Source organism: Euphorbia lathyris, chromosome 5 (assembly GCF_963576675.1).
Source record: "Euphorbia lathyris chromosome 5, ddEupLath1.1, whole genome shotgun sequence".
In the NCBI taxonomy this organism is placed as follows: Eukaryota; Viridiplantae; Streptophyta; class Magnoliopsida; order Malpighiales; family Euphorbiaceae; genus Euphorbia; species Euphorbia lathyris.
Window position 1 is genome coordinate 82,279,099 of NC_088914.1, and position 18,545 is coordinate 82,297,643.

Consider the following 18,545-nt stretch of genomic DNA (forward strand, 5'->3'; position numbering starts at 1 on the left):
AAGCACTGCTCGAAGTTGGAAGCTGATGAGGTGGAGTTGACCTTAGGGAATATGAAGTTGGTCAGGATGTAGTGGGCCATTTTCTGATCCCGACCCATACAAGTGCTAGCAATTTCTCCTTTGTGGGACTTGGGTTTGCAAAACTCAACAGGATATTCAATTTTGGCGTGGTCGTTCGTAGTTCTGAGTTTGGTTCCTTCATTGGTCAGTTTGAGCAGTTCAGCGAGATACGGAGGATTGACAAAGATTTCTTTCCCCTTGACCTTGGTAACCATGTAGTCCCTGTCATCATCAGCGGCTCTTAGATTGGCATAGAATTCCCTTACCAATTCTGGATAGGTGGCTTCGCGAAGAGAGAATAGCTCGGTCCAGCCATTTTTCGAAATCCATTCGCAGAAGGGTTGTTCAGCTTCTATAAAACCCTTAGAAAACCAGCGGGAATGGTCGATCTTGTATCCCTTGACACTATTGTAAACCAGAGAATAGCTTCTTTCTAGTGATTTCTTGTCCTTCTTCTTTTTCTGTTTCTTAGATGGAGTTGCTTGGTCAGCTTGAGGGTTTTTGGCTGAGGTGCTGAACTTAGATTGGTCATGCTGACCACCTCCTTGAGACTCAGTTGAAGTTTCTTCATAATCCTGCTGAGCAGGAGACAGAGGGTTTTCATCGGAGCGATTTTGGTCATAATCGGCACCGAAGATGTTTTGAGAGTCAGACATGGTTTTCTTAGGGATTCTAGAGAGGTTTTAGGATTCAAGAGAGAGAGAGAGAGATTGTATGCCAAAAATTTCGAATGTAAAGGGAGATGAGTGGGAATTCGTCCACTATTTATAGGAGTGTCGAGGTGATCTCATACGTTGAAGTGGCGGTTTGACCTCGAGATAATCAATCGATAATATTCTGGCATTTATGACACATTCGGCGCATGTGTTTTCTAATTATTGTGCTTATGTCATCCTAGGTGGCTATTTAATACGCGTGCTAGCATTAATTGTGCAAGTGAATTTACTCAGTGTCTAGAATATTAAACGTTTGATATTCTGAGTAGTCAGTTTTACGTAGAAGAATTGTTTAACATGCTTAGTGACTCAGCACATAATTATCACTCAGCATATATGTCTACTCAGCATGAGGTGATTTTATATCAACGTTTTAACTCAGCATGTATATCAAATACTAATCACTCGGCATGTAATAATCACTCAACATTCACTTTAAGCATAGAATTTTATTGAAGAGGATTAGACATACCGATGACTTCCTTTAGAATGTTAAATTGCTCACAAGCCAGAGGCTTCGTAAAGATATCTGCAAGCTGTTCATTTGTTGGAACATAGGTCAGCTTGATCTCACCCTTGAGTACATGATCTCTGATGAAGTGATGCCTTATGCTGACATGCTTCATTCTGCTGTGTTGGATTGGATTTTTTGATAAGTCAATGGCACTCTTGTTGTCGCATTTGACTTCTATTGTTTTTGTTTTTACACCATAATTGTAACCCCCATCCCGGTCACATTAAAAATATACAAAAACTCAAGTGTTTATCATTATTAATCATAGACATCCAAGTAACTAATAAAGTCTCCTCATTTATTTTTGTCTTTCAACAACCATAAGCAATGAACCAAGCCAACACTATTTAATCAAATAACATTAAATTCGGTCTAACCAATTAGTCCAATCAATAGTAAAATAAAATCCTAAATGTGACAATGAAAACGCGAATGGGAATGATATGTTGTGCTGGCCGACCTGAATGCAGGATAGAATTGGAAATCTAACAAGTAGGAGAACTTCTGAACCTAGCCTGAAAAATGTGGCAAATGGTGAGTTGCCTACTCAATAAACATAATTACATGTATGTATATATATAATTGTATTTTCCTACTCAATAAATCTAATTTAATCAATCAATCACTGATATATATAACTACAATAACTCAAACATGACACACTTTACTACCGATGATAACTCTAAAGCTTATTACGTTCTTTTTAAGGGCCCAACTAAACTTAAGATAAATATGTCCAATGGTCTCATGGTTAAGCAATTCATCAAAATAGGTATGCGCTATCGTCTACTCTTTCAAGACACGCAACAAAAGATATATATTGTAATATTTTCATAACGGTACTGTTATCGTCTACTCTTGCAAGACACAGCACCAAGCTCGTCCCTTAATTAAATACCACCCTATCGTCTTCTCTTTCAAGACGGGTGCCCGTGATCACAGTATTAATAACCTTGAGACCATTGTACACATTCGCTCAAGCCAGCAATTTACATTCTATGCTAACGGATTATCGTTTTCCCACCGTCCACCAAAACACAGACACCACAAACCAAAGTACTCCTAATTTATAAAAAGGAACCATCTGCTTAATTCCCTTTGCACTCTCTCAGCAAGTCACTTTTAAAGTCAAACTTGAATCCAACATAGTATACAAGTATTTCAATTAAAGCTAATAATACCAACACACTCATTGTGAACATTTGGAAAATAAACATAAAATTCAGCACATGCCATCACGTTTACCTTTCGTCCAAAGAGCTAATTAAATTGTTCGGGTTCGTATTGACCCGTCACTTGCTCCCCTATAAATATAGAAGTTCTATAAATAAATAAACAAAATATGTTTATACAATGATATGATATAGATGCATGTCAAATTTGAGAAAACAATAAGTCCTTATCCCATATTTCATGCTGTGAATGGAAGGTTTAAAGCTTCCAATTATTCTAAACCTTCTACTTATTTTTTTCCTATTTCTGCCAAATAAAACAAAAGTGTAAAGGGTCTTTATTTGTTTTGTGGTAAATAAACATTTATGGTGTGAACTCAATTAAATTAAATTCATAGACTCCATAGTAGCCATCCACTAAATTAATATCTATCATATTAATATTCCTAACATGTCATTCCTAAAGAAATCTAATTACTGATTTGTTCCCAAGGTTTCAACTTTCCATTTTTCTAGGATGTTACCCAAAACTTCAATACCTGATATCTAACATAACAACTAAATTGTAGCATCACTTAGGTTCTATCATATTTCGATTTAGATCTGAAATTTCACCTCTAAAAATTTAATTTTCATAACAGTCTAGGAACCGGGAGAAAAAGAAGGTAAAACCTATTCGAAAACACTCACCGGAGTTTAACCGGAGCACGGTGGTCGGTCGTCGGAATTATCAGAAACACGAACCGGAACTGCCACGAGATAGCAAGCGTTTATGGGAGTTTAAAAATACTCTTCTTTCACTACTAGAACCGATTAAAAAGTCGGGATCTAATACTTTTCCGGTGATATATACCCGCTCCGGTCACCCCACTTTTCGATCAGAAAAATAGTAATATTGATCTCAAAATCTTCCTTACGAAATAAGGAATCTAGTGGTATGATTTTCGTTTTAAGTGGTGGCTGAAAAATCAAATTATGAAGAAAGATAGGATAAAAGAAAAATAGGGAAAACTTTAAGAAGATGAACTGCAGTTTTTCTTTTCCTTCCCAACTCTCTCCTCCTTTCCCGTAAAATCCAAAAATAAAAAATAATAATAATAACAATAATAAGATAAATGGGTCCACACCAATTTTTTTTTTAATTTGCTTATTTTGTGTTTGGAAATTGGATTAAATGGGTCCATGCCATTTAATTCAATTTACTTAATTTTTTTTTTAATTTTTTTTTAATTTTTATTTATTATTTATGGTAGATAAAAACTTAGGATGTTACAGTTCTACCCTCCTTAAAAGAATTTCGACCCCGAAATTTACATACCTGTACGTTCAAATAGATACGGATATTGTTTCATCATGTTTTCTTCGAGTTCCCAAGTTGCTTTTCTAAGCGACTTGTTGTGACTCCACCTTACTCGTACCATAGGCATTTCTCGCCTCCTCAACTTCCGAACTTGTCTTTCTAATATCTCTACTGGCTTTTCTTTGACTGTTAAATTCGTATTTACAATCTCGATCTCTGGTTCGGGAATCACATGACTCGGGTCTGACTTATATCTCCTTAATACAGATACGTGGAACACATTGTGAATCTGAGATAGTTCACTTGGAAGATCTAACCTATATGCCAAAGGTCCAATTTGTTCCGTAATTTTATAAGGTCCAATGAACCTTGGACTCAACTTTCCACGTCTACCAAAACGGAGTATCCCCTTCCATGGCGATACTTTCAGAAATACTTTATCCCCAACTCCATACTCCATTTCTCTTCTGTGTTGATCTGCATAAATTTTTTGACGTTCTTGAGCTGCTTTAAGGCACTTTTTCACCACATCTATCTTTTCTACTGTTTCCTGAACTAACTCGGGTCCTTCTAATTGTCTCATACCCTCAACATCCCAACAAACTGGACTTCTACAAGGTCTCCCATAAAGTGCTTCATAGGGTGCCATACCAATACTACTGTGGAAGCTATTGTTATACGCAAATTCAATCAACGGCAAGTACATGTCCCAATCGCCCTGAAAGTTAAGTACACAAGCTCGCATCATGTCCTCCAAAGTTTGAATGGTCCTTTCTGACTGTCCATCCGTTTGAGGATGAAAAGCAGTACTGAAATTTAGCTTTGTTCCCATAGCTAACTGCAAACTACCTCAAAATCTAGAGGTGAATCGGGGATCTCTGTCTGACACAATAGAGACAGGTATGCCATGTAGTCTCACTATCTCAGCAACATACATCTTGGCCAATTTTTCCATTGGACCAGTCTTCCGCATCGGCAAGAAGTGAGCAGACTTTGTCAATCGATCCACAATTATCCAGATACTGTCATGCTTCCTTATAGTCCTTGGTAACCCAACTACAAAGTCCATAGTAATCCGCTCCCACTTCCATTCTAGAATAGTTAAAGGCTTTAACTTCCCAACAGGAGCCTGATGTTCTATCTTGACCTGTTGACAAGTCAAACACTTGGAAACAAATTCAGCTACATCTTTCTTTAAAGTAGGCCACCAATAATAGGATCTTAAATTCCTATACATCTTAGTCGTACCAGGATGCATGGTATAAGGGGCATTGTGTCCTTCCTTCATAATCTCAAGTCTCAAATTATCCACATCTGGCACGCATATTCGATTTCCCATCACCATTAACCCATTTTCCTCAATTGTAATGTCGGGTCTCTTGCCTTGTTCCACTCTCCCATACATTTTCTGTAAGAATGGATCTTGCATCTGTGTCAATCTAATTCTCTCCCTCAAGTCTGGTTTCAGCTGTAAGGTAGCCATAAGTCCGGTCACCTCATCAACTCTCAACTGTACATCCATGGATCGCATCTCCACTAAAGGATTCATGTTAGACAACATGCCAAAATTCCTTCTACTCAAGGCATCTGCAACCACATTAGCCTTTCCTGGGTGATAATCTATCGTGCAGTCATAGTCTTTTAACAGTTCAATCCATCTTCTCTGTCTCAAATTCAGCTCCCTCTGAGTGAGAATATATTTCAAACTCTTATGATCGGTGAGAATCTGAAACGTCTCCCCATACAAATAGTGTCTCCATATCTTTAAGGCATGAACTATTGCTGCTAACTCCAAATCATGTGTAGGGTAATTCTTCTCATGAGGCCTCAATTGCCTAGAAGCATAAGCTATCACCTTCCCATTTTGCATTAGAACACATCCCAACCCTTGACCTGAAGCATCTGTGTACACAACAAATCCCCCACCCTCAGATGGTAACACAAGAACTGGATTTGATGCCAATCGCTTTTTCAGTTCATCAAAACTCTCTTGACACTTCTCATTCCACTGAAATGTAGCTCCCTTTTTCAGTAATTTAGTTAAAGGTGCCGCAATTAACGAAAATCCTTCGACAAATCTTCTGTAGTAACCAGCCAAACCAAGAAAACTTCTCACCTCTGTCACATTTTTGGGTGCTTCCCACTCCATAACTGCCTTTACCTTTGAAGGATCAGGCCTAACACCTTCACCAGATACCACGTGGCCCAAGAATACCACTTGGTCCATCCAAAACTCACACTTACTAAGCTTAGCATACATCTGTTGTTCTTTCAGAATTTGCAACACTATCCTCAAATGTTGCTCATGTTCTTCTGTTGTTCGCGAGTAAACTAGTATATCATCAATGAAAACGACAACAAAATGGTCTAAATATGGCTGGAAGGTCTTGTTCATCATCGCCATAAAAGCTGCAGGTGCATTTGTAAGTCCAAATGGCATTACAAGAAATTCAAAGTGACCATACCTTGTGCGAAAAGCAGTTTTTGGAATATCAGAATCTGCCACCCTCAACTGCCAATAGCCTGATCTTAGGTCAATCTTAGAGAAGCAGCGTGCTCCCTTCAACTGATCAAGAAGATCATCAATTCGGGGTAAAGGATACTTGTTTTTAATTGTTACCCGGTTTAACTGCCTATAATCAATGCATAACCTCATGCTTCCATCTCTCTTCTTAACAAACAAGACAGGTGCACCCCAAGGCGAAGTGCTAGGTCTCACAAATCCTTTCTGCAATAACTCCTCCAATTGCTTCTTCAACTCATGAAGCTCAACTGGTGCCATTCGGTACGATGCAATGGATATTGGAGGGACTCCTGGTATGGTCTCAATAGTGAAGTCTACCTCCCTATTAGGTGGTAGTCCAGGAAGATCATCTAAGAATACTTCAGGAAACTCCCTCACTATAGGGATAGCTTTTAATTTTATACCCTCAACGCTCGTATCAATAATGTGTGCCAAAAAGGCCTCATTCCCCTCTCTAATCCACCGAAAAACCTGAATTGCTGACACTAAACACGAAGGCACTATTGACCTTTCTCCCACAAATAACACCCTATTATCCTCATCCATACCCAATGTTACTTCTTTAGTATAGCAATCAACTACTGCCCTATAATGTGACAACCAATCCATGCCCAAGATCACATCAAACTCATTAAAATCTAAAATAGTTAAATTAATTGGAAATTCTTTCTGACTCACTTTTATAGGACAATTCTTTACAACATTATTCACTACTACACTATCCCCAGTTGGCATTTGTACCCTCAAATCATAACCTAGAGGCTCTACCTTCCTAGACACTTTTAAAGTAAATGTAGATGTCATGTATGAATGGGTTGACCCAGGGTCTATTAGTACAAAAGCAGGAGTATCAAATATAGTAATCGTACCAGATATCACATCAGATGCAGTTGGTGCTTCATTTCTGGTCATGTTAAAAACTCTCGGATTAGGTTGTGTTTGAGTCCGAGCACCTGTTATGGCATTTTGTCCACCACCAGTATTTGATCCACGACCTCTACCTCGACCTCTACCAGCTCCAGTTGTGTTGTCTACTGTGTTGCCTCTTCCTACAACCTGACATAAAGCCAATCTACCAGCCCCCGTGGCATGTGGACACTCATTTTTATAATGGCCCAACTCACCGCATCCAAAGCATGTAATCTTCCGAGTTCCCCAACACTCTCCCCTATGATGTCTTCCACAAGTATCACAAGCAGGAGTGGAATCTGACCTTGCACTTCCACTAAAAGAACTCCATGATCCCATACCAAATCCTCTGTTGCTCCCCACAGATGGTGAGCTATAGGTGCTCTGTCCACCTAAACCCCGACCAGCACTCATAGATCTGCTACCCCCAAATCTACCTCCTCCTCTATAGCTACTACTAGTCTGAGAAAAATTACTCCTTCCACTAGAAAAGGACTGTGAACTACCCTTTTTGTTTGATCGGATCTGCTCCCCTTGACCCTCAGATCTAGCCCTCTTAGCTGCCAAAACTTGCTTCTTCTTATTAAGAGCCTTCTCAACTCTAATAGCTGTCTGAAAGAGAACACGGTAATTCCTAGCGCAATTGGCCACCCCTACTATGATATCAGGGATTAGACCCTTCTCAAATCTATTACAACGGTCATCTTCAGACACAACAAATGGCGCATATTTGGCCAATGCAGCAAAACGACTCTCATACTCTGCTACCGTCATCTCATTCTATTTTAGAGTTAAAAACTCCATTTGTTTCTCATCACAGTATGTTTAAGAACAATAGTTGTCATTGAATTCCCTCTTGAAGTCATCCCAAGTGATCACTTGATCGCCTCTAGCCCTCTTCACTGATTTCCACCAGACAAGTGCATCACCCTCTAGAAGAGTTACAGTATATCTCACTTTATTCTCAAGAGGACATTCAATTGAACCTAGTACATCCTCAACCTTTTCAAGCCAAAGATCTGCTTGCTCGGGGTCTAATGTCCCTTTGAAGGTCTCAGCTCCAAGCCTTCTGATCCCCTCTAGGTTTCTATCAAAAGTTGGAGCATGTGGGGGAGGTGCTTGCACATTCTGAAATCGTGTTTGTATCTGAGCCGCCATCGTGCCAATGGCTTCAACAAATTGTTGCATACCCGCAGGCATACCATGTGCCCCTAGTGAATTTCCACCCGAACCAGCAGGTGCACTCTGACCTACAGACCCTTCACTAGATGCTTGGCCAACACTATCATTCCCATTGAATGACATGATTCTGAAATGTGGAAACAACAATATCAATTATCATGTTAAAGTATGCATGTGTATGCTATGTTCTAGATCCTAGGCATATCACAATACCTCCAATACTCCCTAGGAATCGTAAAACCGGCGCTCTGATACCATTAGATGTAACCCCCATCCCGGTCACATTAAAAATATACAAAAACTCAAGTGTTTATCATTATTAATCATAGACATCCAAGTAACTAATAAAGTCTCCTCATTTATTTTTGTCTTTCAACAACCATAAGCAATGAACCAAGCCAACACTATTTAATCAAATAACATTAAATTCGGTCTAACCAATTAGTCCAATCAATAGTAAAATAAAATCCTAAATGTGACAATGAAAACGCGAATGGGAATGATATGTTGTGCTGGCCGACCTGAATGCAGGATAAAATTGGAAATCTAACAAGTAGGAGAACTTCTGAACCTAGCCTGAAAAATGTGGCAAAGGGTGAGTTGCCTACTCAATAAACATAATTACATGTATGTATATATATAATTGTATTTTCCTACTCAATAAATCTAATTTAATCAATCAATCACTGATATATATAACTACAATAACTCAAACATGACACACTTTACTACCGATGATAACTCTAAAGCTTATTACGTTCTTTTTAAGGGCCCAACTAAACTTAAGATAAATATGTCCAATGGTCTCATGGTTAAGCAATTCATCAAAATAGGTATGCGCTATCGTCTACTCTTTCAAGACACGCAACAAAAGATATATATTGTAATAGTTTCATAACGGTACTGTTATCGTCTACTCTTGCAAGACACAGTACCAAGCTCGTCCCTTAATTAAATACCACCCTATCGTCTTCTCTTTCAAGACGGGTGCCCGTGATCACAGTATTAATAACCTTGAGACCATTGTACACATTCGCTCAAGCCAGCAATTTACATTCTATGCTAACGGATTATCGTTTTCCCACCGTCCACCAAAACACAGACACCACAAACCAAAGTACTCCTAATTTATAAAAAGGAACCATCTGCTTAATTCCCTTTGCACTCTCTCAGCAAGTCACTTTTAAAGTCAAACTTGAATCCAACATAGTATACAAGTATTTCAATTAAAGCTAATAATACCAACACACTCATTGTGAACATTTGGAAAATAAACATAAAATTCAGCACATGCCATCACGTTTACCTTTCGTCCAAAGAGCTAATTAAATTGTTCGAGTTCGTATTGACCCGTCACTTGCTCCCCTATAAATATAGAAGTTCTATAAATAAATAAACAAAATATGTTTATACAATGATATGATATAGATGCATGTCAAATTTGAGAAAACAATAAGTCCTTATCCCATATTTCATGCTGTGAATGGAAGGTTTAAAGCTTCCAATTATTCTAAACCTTCTACTTATTTTTTTCCTATTTCTGCCAAATAAAACAAAAGTGTAAAGGGTCTTTATTTGTTTTGTGGTAAATAAACATTTATGGTGTGAACTCAATTAAATTAAATTCATAGACTCCATAGTAGCCATCCACTAAATTAATATCTATCATATTAATATTCCTAACATGTCATTCCTAAAGAAATCTAATTACTGATTTGTTCCCAAGGTTTCAACTTTCCATTTTTCTAGGATGTTACCCAAAACTTCAATACCTGATATCTAACATAACAACTAAATTGTAGCATCACTTAGGTTCTATCATATTTCGATTTAGATCTGAAATTTCACCTCTAAAAATTTAATTTTCATAACAGTCTAGGAACCGGGAGAAAAAGAAGGTAAAACCTATTCGAAAACACTCACCGGAGTTTAACCGGAGCACGGTGGTCGGTCGTCGGAATTATCAGAAACACGAACCGGAACTGCCACGAGATAGCAAGCGTTTATGGGAGTTTAAAAATACTCTTCTTTCACTACTAGAACCGATTAAAAAGTCGGGATCTAATACTTTTCCGGTGATATATACCCGCTCCGGTCACCCCACTTTTCGATCAGAAAAATAGTAATATTGATCTCAAAATCTTCCTTACGACATAAGGAATCTAGTGGTATGATTTTTGTTTTAAGAGGTGGCTGAAAAATCAAATTATGAAGAAAGATAGGATAAAAGAAAAAGAGGGAAAACTTTAAGAAGATGAACTGCAGTTTTTCTTTTCCTTCCCAACTCTCTCCTCCTTTCCCGTAAAATCCAAAAATAAAAAATAATAATAATAACAATAATAAGATAAATGGGTCCACACCAATTTTTTTTTTAATTTGCTTATTTTGTGTTTGGAAATTGGATTAAATGGGTCCATGCCATTTAATTCAATTTACTTAATTTTTTTTTAATTTTTTTTTAATTTTTATTTATTATTTATGGTAGATAAAAACTTAGGATGTTACAGTTCTACCCTCCTTAAAAGAATTTCGACCCCGAAATTTACATACCTGTACGTTCAAATAGATACAGATATTGTTTCATCATGTTTTCTTCGAGTTCCCAAGTTGCTTCTCTAAGCGACTTGTTGTGACTCCACCTTACTCGTACCATAGGCATTTCTCGCCTCCTCAACTTCCGAACTTGTCTTTCTAATATCTCTACTGGCTTTTCTTTGACTGTTAAATTCGTATTTACAATCTCGATCTCTGGTTCGGGAATCACATGACTCGGATCTGACTTATATCTCCTTAATACAGATACGTGGAACACATTGTGAATCTGAGATAGTTCACTTGGAAGATCTAACCTATATGCCAAAGGTCCAATTCGTTCCGTAATTTTATAAGGTCCAATGAACCTTGGACTCAACTTTCCACGTCTACCAAAACGGAGTATCCCCTTCCATGGAGATACTTTCAGAAATACTTTATCCCCAACTCCATACTCCATTTCTCTTCTGTGTTGATCTGCATAAATTTTTTGACGTTCCTGAGCTGCTTTAAGGCACTTTTTCACCACATCTATCTTTTCTACTGTTTCCTGAACTAACTCGGGTCCTTCTAATTGTCTCATACCCTCAACATCCCAACAAACTGGACTTCTACAAGGTCTCCCATAAAGTGCTTCATAGGGTGCCATACCAATACTACTGTGGAAGCTATTGTTATACGCAAATTCAATCAACGGCAAGTACATGTCCCAATCGCCCTGAAAGTTAAGTACACAAGCTCGCATCATGTCCTCCAAAGTTTGAATGGTCCTTTCTGACTGTCCATCCGTTTGAGGATGAAAAGCAGTACTGAAATTTAGCTTTGTTCCCATAGCTAACTGCAAACTACCTCAAAATCTAGAGGTGAATCGGGGATCTCTGTCTGACACAATAGAGACAGGTATGCCATGTAGTCTCACTATCTCAGCAACATACATCTTGGCCAATTTTTCCATTGGACCAGTCTTCCGCATCGGCAAGAAGTGAGCAGACTTTGTCAATCGATCCACAATTATCCAGATACTGTCATGCTTCCTTATAGTCCTTGGTAACCCAACTACAAAGTCCATAGTAATCCGCTCCCACTTCCATTCTAGAATAGTTAAAGGCTTTAACTTCCCAGCAGGAGCCTAATGTTCTATCTTGACCTGTTGACAAGTCAAACACTTGGAAACAAATTCAGCTACATCTTTCTCTAAAGTAGGCCACCAATAATAGGATCTTAAATTCCTATACATCTTAGTCGTACCAGGATGCATGGTATAAGGGGCATTGTGTCCTTCCTTCATAATCTCAAGTCTCAAATTATCCACATCTGGCACGCATATTCGATTTCCCATCACCATTAACCCATTTTCCTCAATTGTAATGTCGGGTCTCTTGCCTTGTTCCACTCTCCCATACATTTTCTGTAAGAATGGATCTTGCATCTGTGTCAATCTAATTCTCTCCCTCAAGTCTGGTTTCAGCTGTAAGGTAGCCATAAGTCCGGTCACCTCATCAACTCTCAACTGTACATCCATGGATCGCATCTCCACTAAAGGATTCATGTTAGACAACATGCCAAAATTCCTTCTACTCAAGGCATCTGCAACCACATTAGCCTTTCCTGGGTGATAATCTATCGTGCAGTCATAGTCTTTTAACAGTTCAATCCATCTTCTCTGTCTCAAATTCAGCTCCCTCTGAGTGAGAATATATTTCAAACTCTTATGATCGGTGAGAATCCGAAACGTCTCCCCATACAAATAGTGTCTCCATATCTTTAAGGCATGAACTATTGCTGCTAACTCCAAATCATGTGTAGGGTAATTCTTCTCATGAGGCCTCAATTGCCTAGAAGCATAAGCTATCACCTTCCCATTTTGCATTAGAACACATCCCAACCCTTGACCTGAAGCATCTGTGTACACAACAAATCCCCCACCCTCAGATGGTAACACAAGAACTGGATTTGATGTCAATCGCTTTTTCAGTTCATCAAAACTCTCTTGACACTTCTCATTCCACTGAAATGTAGCTCCCTTTTTCAGTAATTTAGTTAAAGGTGCCGCAATTAACGAAAATCCTTCGACAAATCTTCTGTAGTAACCAGCCAAACCAAGAAAACTTCTCACCTCTGTCACATTTTTGGGTGCTTCCCACTCCATAACTGCCTTTACCTTTGAAGGATCAGGCCTAACACCTTCACCAGATACCACGTGGCCCAAGAATACCACTTGGTCCATCCAAAACTCACACTTACTAAGCTTAGCATACATCTGTTGTTCTTTCAGAATTTGCAACACTATCCTCAAATGTTGCTCATGTTCTTCTGTTGTTCGCGAGTAAACTAGTATATCATCAATGAAAACGACAACAAAATGGTCTAAATATGGCTGGAAGGTCTTGTTCATCATCGCCATAAAAGCTGCAGGTGCATTTGTAAGTCCAAATGGCATTACAAGAAATTCAAAGTGACCATACCTTGTGCGAAAAGCAGTTTTTGGAATATCAGAATCTGCCACCCTCAACTGCCAATAGCCTGATCTTAGGTCAATCTTAGAGAAGCAGCGTGCTCCCTTCAACTGATCAAGAAGATCATCAATTCGGGGTAAAGGATACTTGTTTTTAATTGTTACCCGGTTTAACTGCCTATAATCAATGCATAACCTCATGCTTCCATCTTTCTTCTTAACAAACAAGACAGGTGCACCCCAAGGCGAAGTGCTAGGTCTCACAAATCCTTTCTGCAATAACTCCTCCAATTGCTTCTTCAACTCATGAAGCTCAACTGGTGCCATTCGGTACGGTGCAATGGATATTGGAGGGACTCCTGGTATGGTCTCAATAGTGAAGTCTACCTCCCTATTAGGTGGTAGTCCAGGAAGATCATCTAAGAATACTTCAGGAAACTCCCTCACTATAGGGATAGCTTTTAATTTTATACCCTCAACGCTCGTATCAATAATGTGTGCCAAAAAGGCCTCATTCCCCTCTCTAATCCACCGAAAAGCCTGAATTGCTGACACTAAACACGAAGGCACTATTGACCTTTCTCCCACAAATAACACCCTATTATCCTCATCCATACGCAATGTTACTTCTTTAGTATAGCAATCAACTACTGCCCTATAATGTGACAACCAATCCATGCCCAAGATCACATCAAACTCATTAAAATCTAAAATAGTTAAATTAACTGGAAATTCTTTCTGACTCACTTTTATAGGACAATTCTTTACAACATTATTCACTACTACACTATCCCCAGTTGGCATTTGTACCCTCAAATCATAACCTAGAGGCTCTACCTTCCTAGACACTTTTAAAGTAAATGTAGATGTCATGTATGAATGGGTTGACCTAGGGTCTATTAGTACAAAAGCAGGAGTATCAAATATAGTAATCGTACCAGATATCACATCAGATGCAGTTGGTGCTTCATTTCTGGTCATGTTAAAAACTCTCGGATTAGGTTGTGTTTGAGTCCGAGCACCTGTTATGGCATTTTGTCCACCACCAGTATTTGATCCACGACCTCTACCTCGACCTCTACCAGCTCCGGTTGTGTTGTCTACTGTGTTGCCTCTTCCTACAACCTGAGATAAAGCCAATCTACCAGCCCCCGTGGCATGTGGACACTCATTTTTATAATGGCCCAACTCACCGCATCCAAAGCATGTAATCTTCCGAGTTCCCCAACACTCTCCCCTATGATGTCTTCCACAAGTATCACAAGCAGGAGTGGAATCTGACCTTGCACTTCCACTAAAAGAACTCCCTGATCCCATACCAAATCCTCTGTTGCTCCCCACAGATGGTGAGCTATAGGTGCTCTGTCCACCTAAACCCCGACCAGCGCTCATAGATCTGCTACCCCCAAATCTACCTCCTCCTCTATAGCTACTACTAGTCTGAGAAAAATTACTCCTTCCACTAGAAAAGGACTGTGAACTACCCTTTTTGTTTGATCGGATCTGCTCCCCTTGACCCTCAGATCTAGCCCTCTTAGCTGCCAAAACTTGCTTCTTCTTATTAAGAGCCTTCTCAACTCTAATAGCTGTCTGAAAGAGAACACGGTAATTCCTAGCGCAATTGGCCACCCCTACTATGATATCAGGGATTAGACCCTTCTCAAATCTATTACAACGGTCATCTTCAGACACAACAAATGGCGCATATTTGGCCAATGCAGCAAAACGACTCTCATACTCTGCTACCGTCATCTCATTCTGTTTTAGAGTTAAAAACTCCATTTGTTTCTCATCACAGTATGTCTAAGAACAATAGTTGTCATTGAATTCCCTCTTGAAGTCATCCCAAGTGATCACTTGATCGCCTCTAGCCCTCTTCACTGATTTCCACCAGACAAGTGCATCACCCGCTAGAAGAGTTACAGTATATCTCACTTTATTCTCAAGAGGACATTCAATTGAACCTAGTACATCCTCAACCTTTTCAAGCCAAAGATCTGCTTGCTCGGGGTCTAATGTCCCTTTGAAGGTCTCAGCTCCAAGCCTTCTGATCCCCTCTAGGTTTCTATCAAAAGTTGGAGCATGTGGGGGAGGTGCTTGCACATTCTGAAATCGTGTTTGTATCTGAGCCGCCATCGTGCCAATGGCTTCAACAAATTGTTGCATACCCGCAGGCATACCATGTGCCCCTAGTGAATTTCCACCCGAACCAGCAGGTGCACTCTGACCTACAGACCCTTCACTAGATGCTTGGCCAACACTATCATTCCCATTGAATGACATGATTCTGAAATGTGGAAACAACAATATCAATTATCATGTTAAAGTATGCATGTGTATGCTATGTTCTAGATCCTAGGCATATCACAATACCTCCAATACTCCCTAGGAATCGTAAAACCGGCGCTCTGATACCATTAGATGTAACCCCCATCCCGGTCACATTAAAAATATACAAAAACTCAAGTGTTTATCATTATTAATCATAGACATCCAAGTAACTAATAAAGTCTCCTCATTTATTTTTGTCTTTCAACAACCATAAGCAATGAACCAAGCCAACACTATTTAATCAAATAACATTAAATTCGGTCTAACCAATTAGTCCAATCAATAGTAAAATAAAATCCTAAATGTGACAATGAAAACGCGAATGGGAATGATATGTTGTGCTGGCCGACCTGAATGCAGGATAAAATTGGAAATCTAACAAGTAGGAGAACTTCTGAACCTAGCCTGAAAAATGTGGCAAAGGGTGAGTTGCCTACTCAATAAACATAATTACATGTATGTATATATATAATTGTATTTTCCTACTCAATAAATCTAATTTAATCAATCAATCACTGATATATATAACTACAATAACTCAAACATGACACACTTTACTACCGATGATAACTCTAAAGCTTATTACGTTCTTTTTAAGGGCCCAACTAAACTTAAGATAAATATGTCCAATGGTCTCATGGTTAAGCAATTCATCAAAATAGGTATGCGCTATCGTCTACTCTTTCAAGACACGCAACAAAAGATATATATTGTAATATTTTCATAACGGTACTGTTATCGTCTACTCTTGCAAGACACAGTACCAAGCTCGTCCCTTAATTAAATACCACCCTATCGTCATCTCTTTCAAGACGGGTGCCCGTGATCACAGTATTAATAACCTTGAGACCATTGTACACATTCGCTCAAGCCAGCAATTTACATTCTATGCTAACGGATTATCGTTTTCCCACCGTCCACCAAAACACAGACACCACAAACCAAAGTACTCCTAATTTATAAAAAGGAACCATCTGCTTAATTCCCTTTGCACTCTCTCAGCAAGTCACTTTTAAAGTCAAACTTGAATCCAACATAGTATACAAGTATTTCAATTAAAGCTAATAATACCAACACACTCATTGTGAACATTTGGAAAATAAACATAAAATTCAGCACATGCCATCACGTTTACCTTTCGTCCAAAGAGCTAATTAAATTGTTCGAGTTCGTATTGACCCGTCACTTGCTCCCCTATAAATATAGAAGTTCTATAAATAAATAAACAAAATATGTTTATACAATGATATGATATAGATGCATGTCAAATTTGAGAAAACAATAAGTCCTTATCCCATATTTCATGCTGTGAATGGAAGGTTTAAAGCTTCCAATTATTCTAAACCTTCTACTTATTTTTTTCCTATTTCTGCCAAATAAAACAAAAGTGTAAAGGGTCTTTATTTGTTTTGTGGTAAATAAACATTTATGGTGTGAACTCAATTAAATTAAATTCATAGACTCCATAGTAGCCATCCACTAAATTAATATCTATCATATTAATATTCCTAACATGTCATTCCTAAAGAAATCTAATTACTGATTTGTTCCCAAGGTTTCAACTTTCCATTTTTCTAGGATGTTACCCAAAACTTCAATACCTGATATCTAACATAACAACTAAATTGTAGCATCACTTAGGTTCTATCATATTTCGATTTAGATCTGAAATTTCACCTCTAAAAATTTAATTTTCATAACAGTCTAGGAACCGGGAGAAAAAGAAGGTAAAACCTATTCGAAAACACTCACCGGAGTTTAACCGGAGCACGGTGGTCGGTCGTCGGAATTATCAGAAACACGAACCGGAACTGCCGCGAGATAGCAAGCGTTTATGGGAGTTTAAAAATACTCTTCTTTCACTACTAGAACCGATTAAAAAGTCGGGATCTAACACTTTTCCGGTGATATATACCCGCTCCGGTGACCCCACTTTTCGATCAGAAAAATAGTAATATTGATCTCAAAATCTTCCTTACGAAATAAGGAATCTAGTGGTATGATTTTCGTTTTAAGAGGTGGCTGAAAAATCAAATTATGAAGAAAGATAGGATAAAAGAAAAATAGGGAAAACTTTAAGAAGATGAACTGCAGTTTTTCTTTTCCTTCCCAACTCTCTCCTCCTTTCCCGTAAAATCCAAAAATCAAAAATAATAATAATAACAATAATAAGATAAATGGGTCCACACCAATTTTTTTTTTAATTTGCTTATTTTGTGTTTGGAAATTGGATTAAATGGGTCCATGCCATTTAATTCAATTTACTTGATTTTTTTTTAATTTTTTTTAATTTTTATTTATTATTTATGGTAGATAAAAACTTAGGATGTTACAGTTCTACCCTCCTTAAAAGAATTTCGACCCCGAAATTTACATACCTGTACGTTCAAATAGATACGGATATTGTTTCATCATGTTTTCTTCGAGTTCCCAAGTTGCTTCTCTAAGCGACTTGTTGTGACTCCACCTTACTCGTACCATAGGCATTTCTCGCCTCCTCAACTTCCGAACTTGTCTTTCTAATATCTCTACTGGCTTTTCTTTGACTGTTAAATTTGTATTTACAATCTCGATCTCTGGTTCGGGAATCACATGACTCGGGTCTGACTTATATCTCCTTAATACAGATAAGTGGAACACATTGTGAATCTGAGATAGTTCACTTGGAAGATCTAACCTATATGCCAAAGGTCCAATTCGTTCCGTAATTTTATAAGGTCCAATGAACCTTGGACTCAACTTTCCACGTCTACCAAAACGGAGTATCCCCTTCCATGGCGATACTTTCAGAAATACTTTATCCCCAACTCCATACTCCATTTCTCTTCTGTGTTGATCTGCATAAATTTT

The 18,545-nt window shown here is 38.4% G+C and overlaps 4 protein-coding genes and 2 long non-coding RNA genes across 6 annotated transcripts; all 6 read right to left on the reverse strand.

Annotated features, from left to right (window-relative positions):
• Positions 1–1,578: 1,578 nt before the first annotated feature.
• On the reverse strand, positions 1,579–7,969 carry LOC136229900 (uncharacterized). Its single transcript, XM_066018766.1, has 3 exons — positions 7,156–7,969; positions 2,536–2,594; positions 1,579–1,805 (listed from the first exon to the last, which is right to left on the reverse strand). Exons 1-2 carry the CDS (start codon positions 7,967–7,969, stop codon positions 2,551–2,553), a joined length of 858 nt encoding a protein of 285 aa, XP_065874838.1. The 3' UTR covers positions 1,579–1,805; positions 2,536–2,550.
• On the reverse strand, positions 2,937–7,090 carry LOC136229037 (uncharacterized). The gene is made up of 5 exons (XM_066017574.1): positions 6,815–7,090; positions 6,495–6,757; positions 5,357–6,269; positions 3,781–4,600; positions 2,937–3,001 (listed from the first exon to the last, which is right to left on the reverse strand). Exons 1-5 carry the CDS (start codon positions 7,088–7,090, stop codon positions 2,937–2,939), a joined length of 2,337 nt encoding a protein of 778 aa, XP_065873646.1.
• Positions 7,970–8,222: 253 nt separating the features above from the next.
• Positions 8,223–14,736, reverse strand: LOC136230733 (uncharacterized). The gene is made up of 2 exons (XM_066019899.1): positions 14,303–14,736; positions 8,223–8,504 (listed from the first exon to the last, which is right to left on the reverse strand). The coding sequence occupies exons 1-2, from the start codon at positions 14,679–14,681 to the stop codon at positions 8,446–8,448; spliced, it is 438 nt and encodes a 145-aa protein (XP_065875971.1). The 5' UTR covers positions 14,682–14,736; the 3' UTR covers positions 8,223–8,445.
• On the reverse strand, positions 8,595–10,660 carry LOC136230734 (uncharacterized). Its single transcript, XR_010689515.1, has 3 exons — positions 10,301–10,660; positions 9,684–9,742; positions 8,595–8,953 (listed from the first exon to the last, which is right to left on the reverse strand). It is a non-coding gene; the product is annotated as an uncharacterized lncRNA (long non-coding RNA).
• On the reverse strand, positions 10,920–14,237 carry LOC136229038 (uncharacterized). Its single transcript, XM_066017575.1, has 4 exons — positions 13,962–14,237; positions 13,642–13,904; positions 12,504–13,416; positions 10,920–11,747 (listed from the first exon to the last, which is right to left on the reverse strand). Exons 1-4 carry the CDS (start codon positions 14,235–14,237, stop codon positions 10,920–10,922), a joined length of 2,280 nt encoding a protein of 759 aa, XP_065873647.1.
• A 1,005-nt stretch (positions 14,737–15,741) lies between the features above and the next one.
• On the reverse strand, positions 15,742–17,781 carry LOC136231015 (uncharacterized). Its single transcript, XR_010689637.1, has 3 exons — positions 17,448–17,781; positions 16,831–16,889; positions 15,742–16,100 (listed from the first exon to the last, which is right to left on the reverse strand). It is a non-coding gene; the product is annotated as an uncharacterized lncRNA (long non-coding RNA).
• Between the last annotated feature and the right edge of the window lie 764 nt (positions 17,782–18,545).

What these genes read in the sequence shown, in the direction of transcription:
- LOC136229037 (XM_066017574.1), bottom strand. Translation starts at nt 7,090, where the DNA reads ATGACATCTACATTTACTTTAAAAGTGTCTAGGAAGGTAGAGCCTCTA. An exon ending in GTATGGATGAGGATAATAGG is followed by an intron (nt 6,758 to 6,814) that starts GTGTTATTTGTG and finishes TCAGCAATTCAG; the next exon opens with GTTTTTCGGTGGATTAGAGA. An exon ending in GTATCTATTTGAACGTACAG is followed by an intron (nt 3,002 to 3,780) that starts GTATGTAAATTT and finishes GTTAGATATCAG; the next exon opens with GTATTGAAGTTTTGGGTAAC.
- LOC136229900 (XM_066018766.1), bottom strand. Translation starts at nt 7,969, where the DNA reads ATGACGGTAGCAGAGTATGAGAGTCGTTTTGCTGCATTGGCCAAATAT. An exon ending in TGCATCTGATGTGATATCTG is followed by an intron (nt 2,595 to 7,155) that starts GTACGATTACTA and finishes CTATATTTATAG; the next exon opens with GGGAGCAAGTGACGGGTCAA.
- LOC136229038 (XM_066017575.1), bottom strand. Translation starts at nt 14,237, where the DNA reads ATGACATCTACATTTACTTTAAAAGTGTCTAGGAAGGTAGAGCCTCTA. An exon ending in GTATGGATGAGGATAATAGG is followed by an intron (nt 13,905 to 13,961) that starts GTGTTATTTGTG and finishes TCAGCAATTCAG; the next exon opens with GCTTTTCGGTGGATTAGAGA. An exon ending in AAGCAATTGGAGGAGTTATT is followed by an intron (nt 13,417 to 13,641) that starts GCAGAAAGGATT and finishes TTGGCAGTTGAG; the next exon opens with GGTGGCAGATTCTGATATTC.
- LOC136230733 (XM_066019899.1), bottom strand. Translation starts at nt 14,681, where the DNA reads ATGGGATCAGGGAGTTCTTTTAGTGGAAGTGCAAGGTCAGATTCCACT. An exon ending in TGCATCTGATGTGATATCTG is followed by an intron (nt 8,505 to 14,302) that starts GTACGATTACTA and finishes TCCACATTTCAG; the next exon opens with AATCATGTCATTCAATGGGA.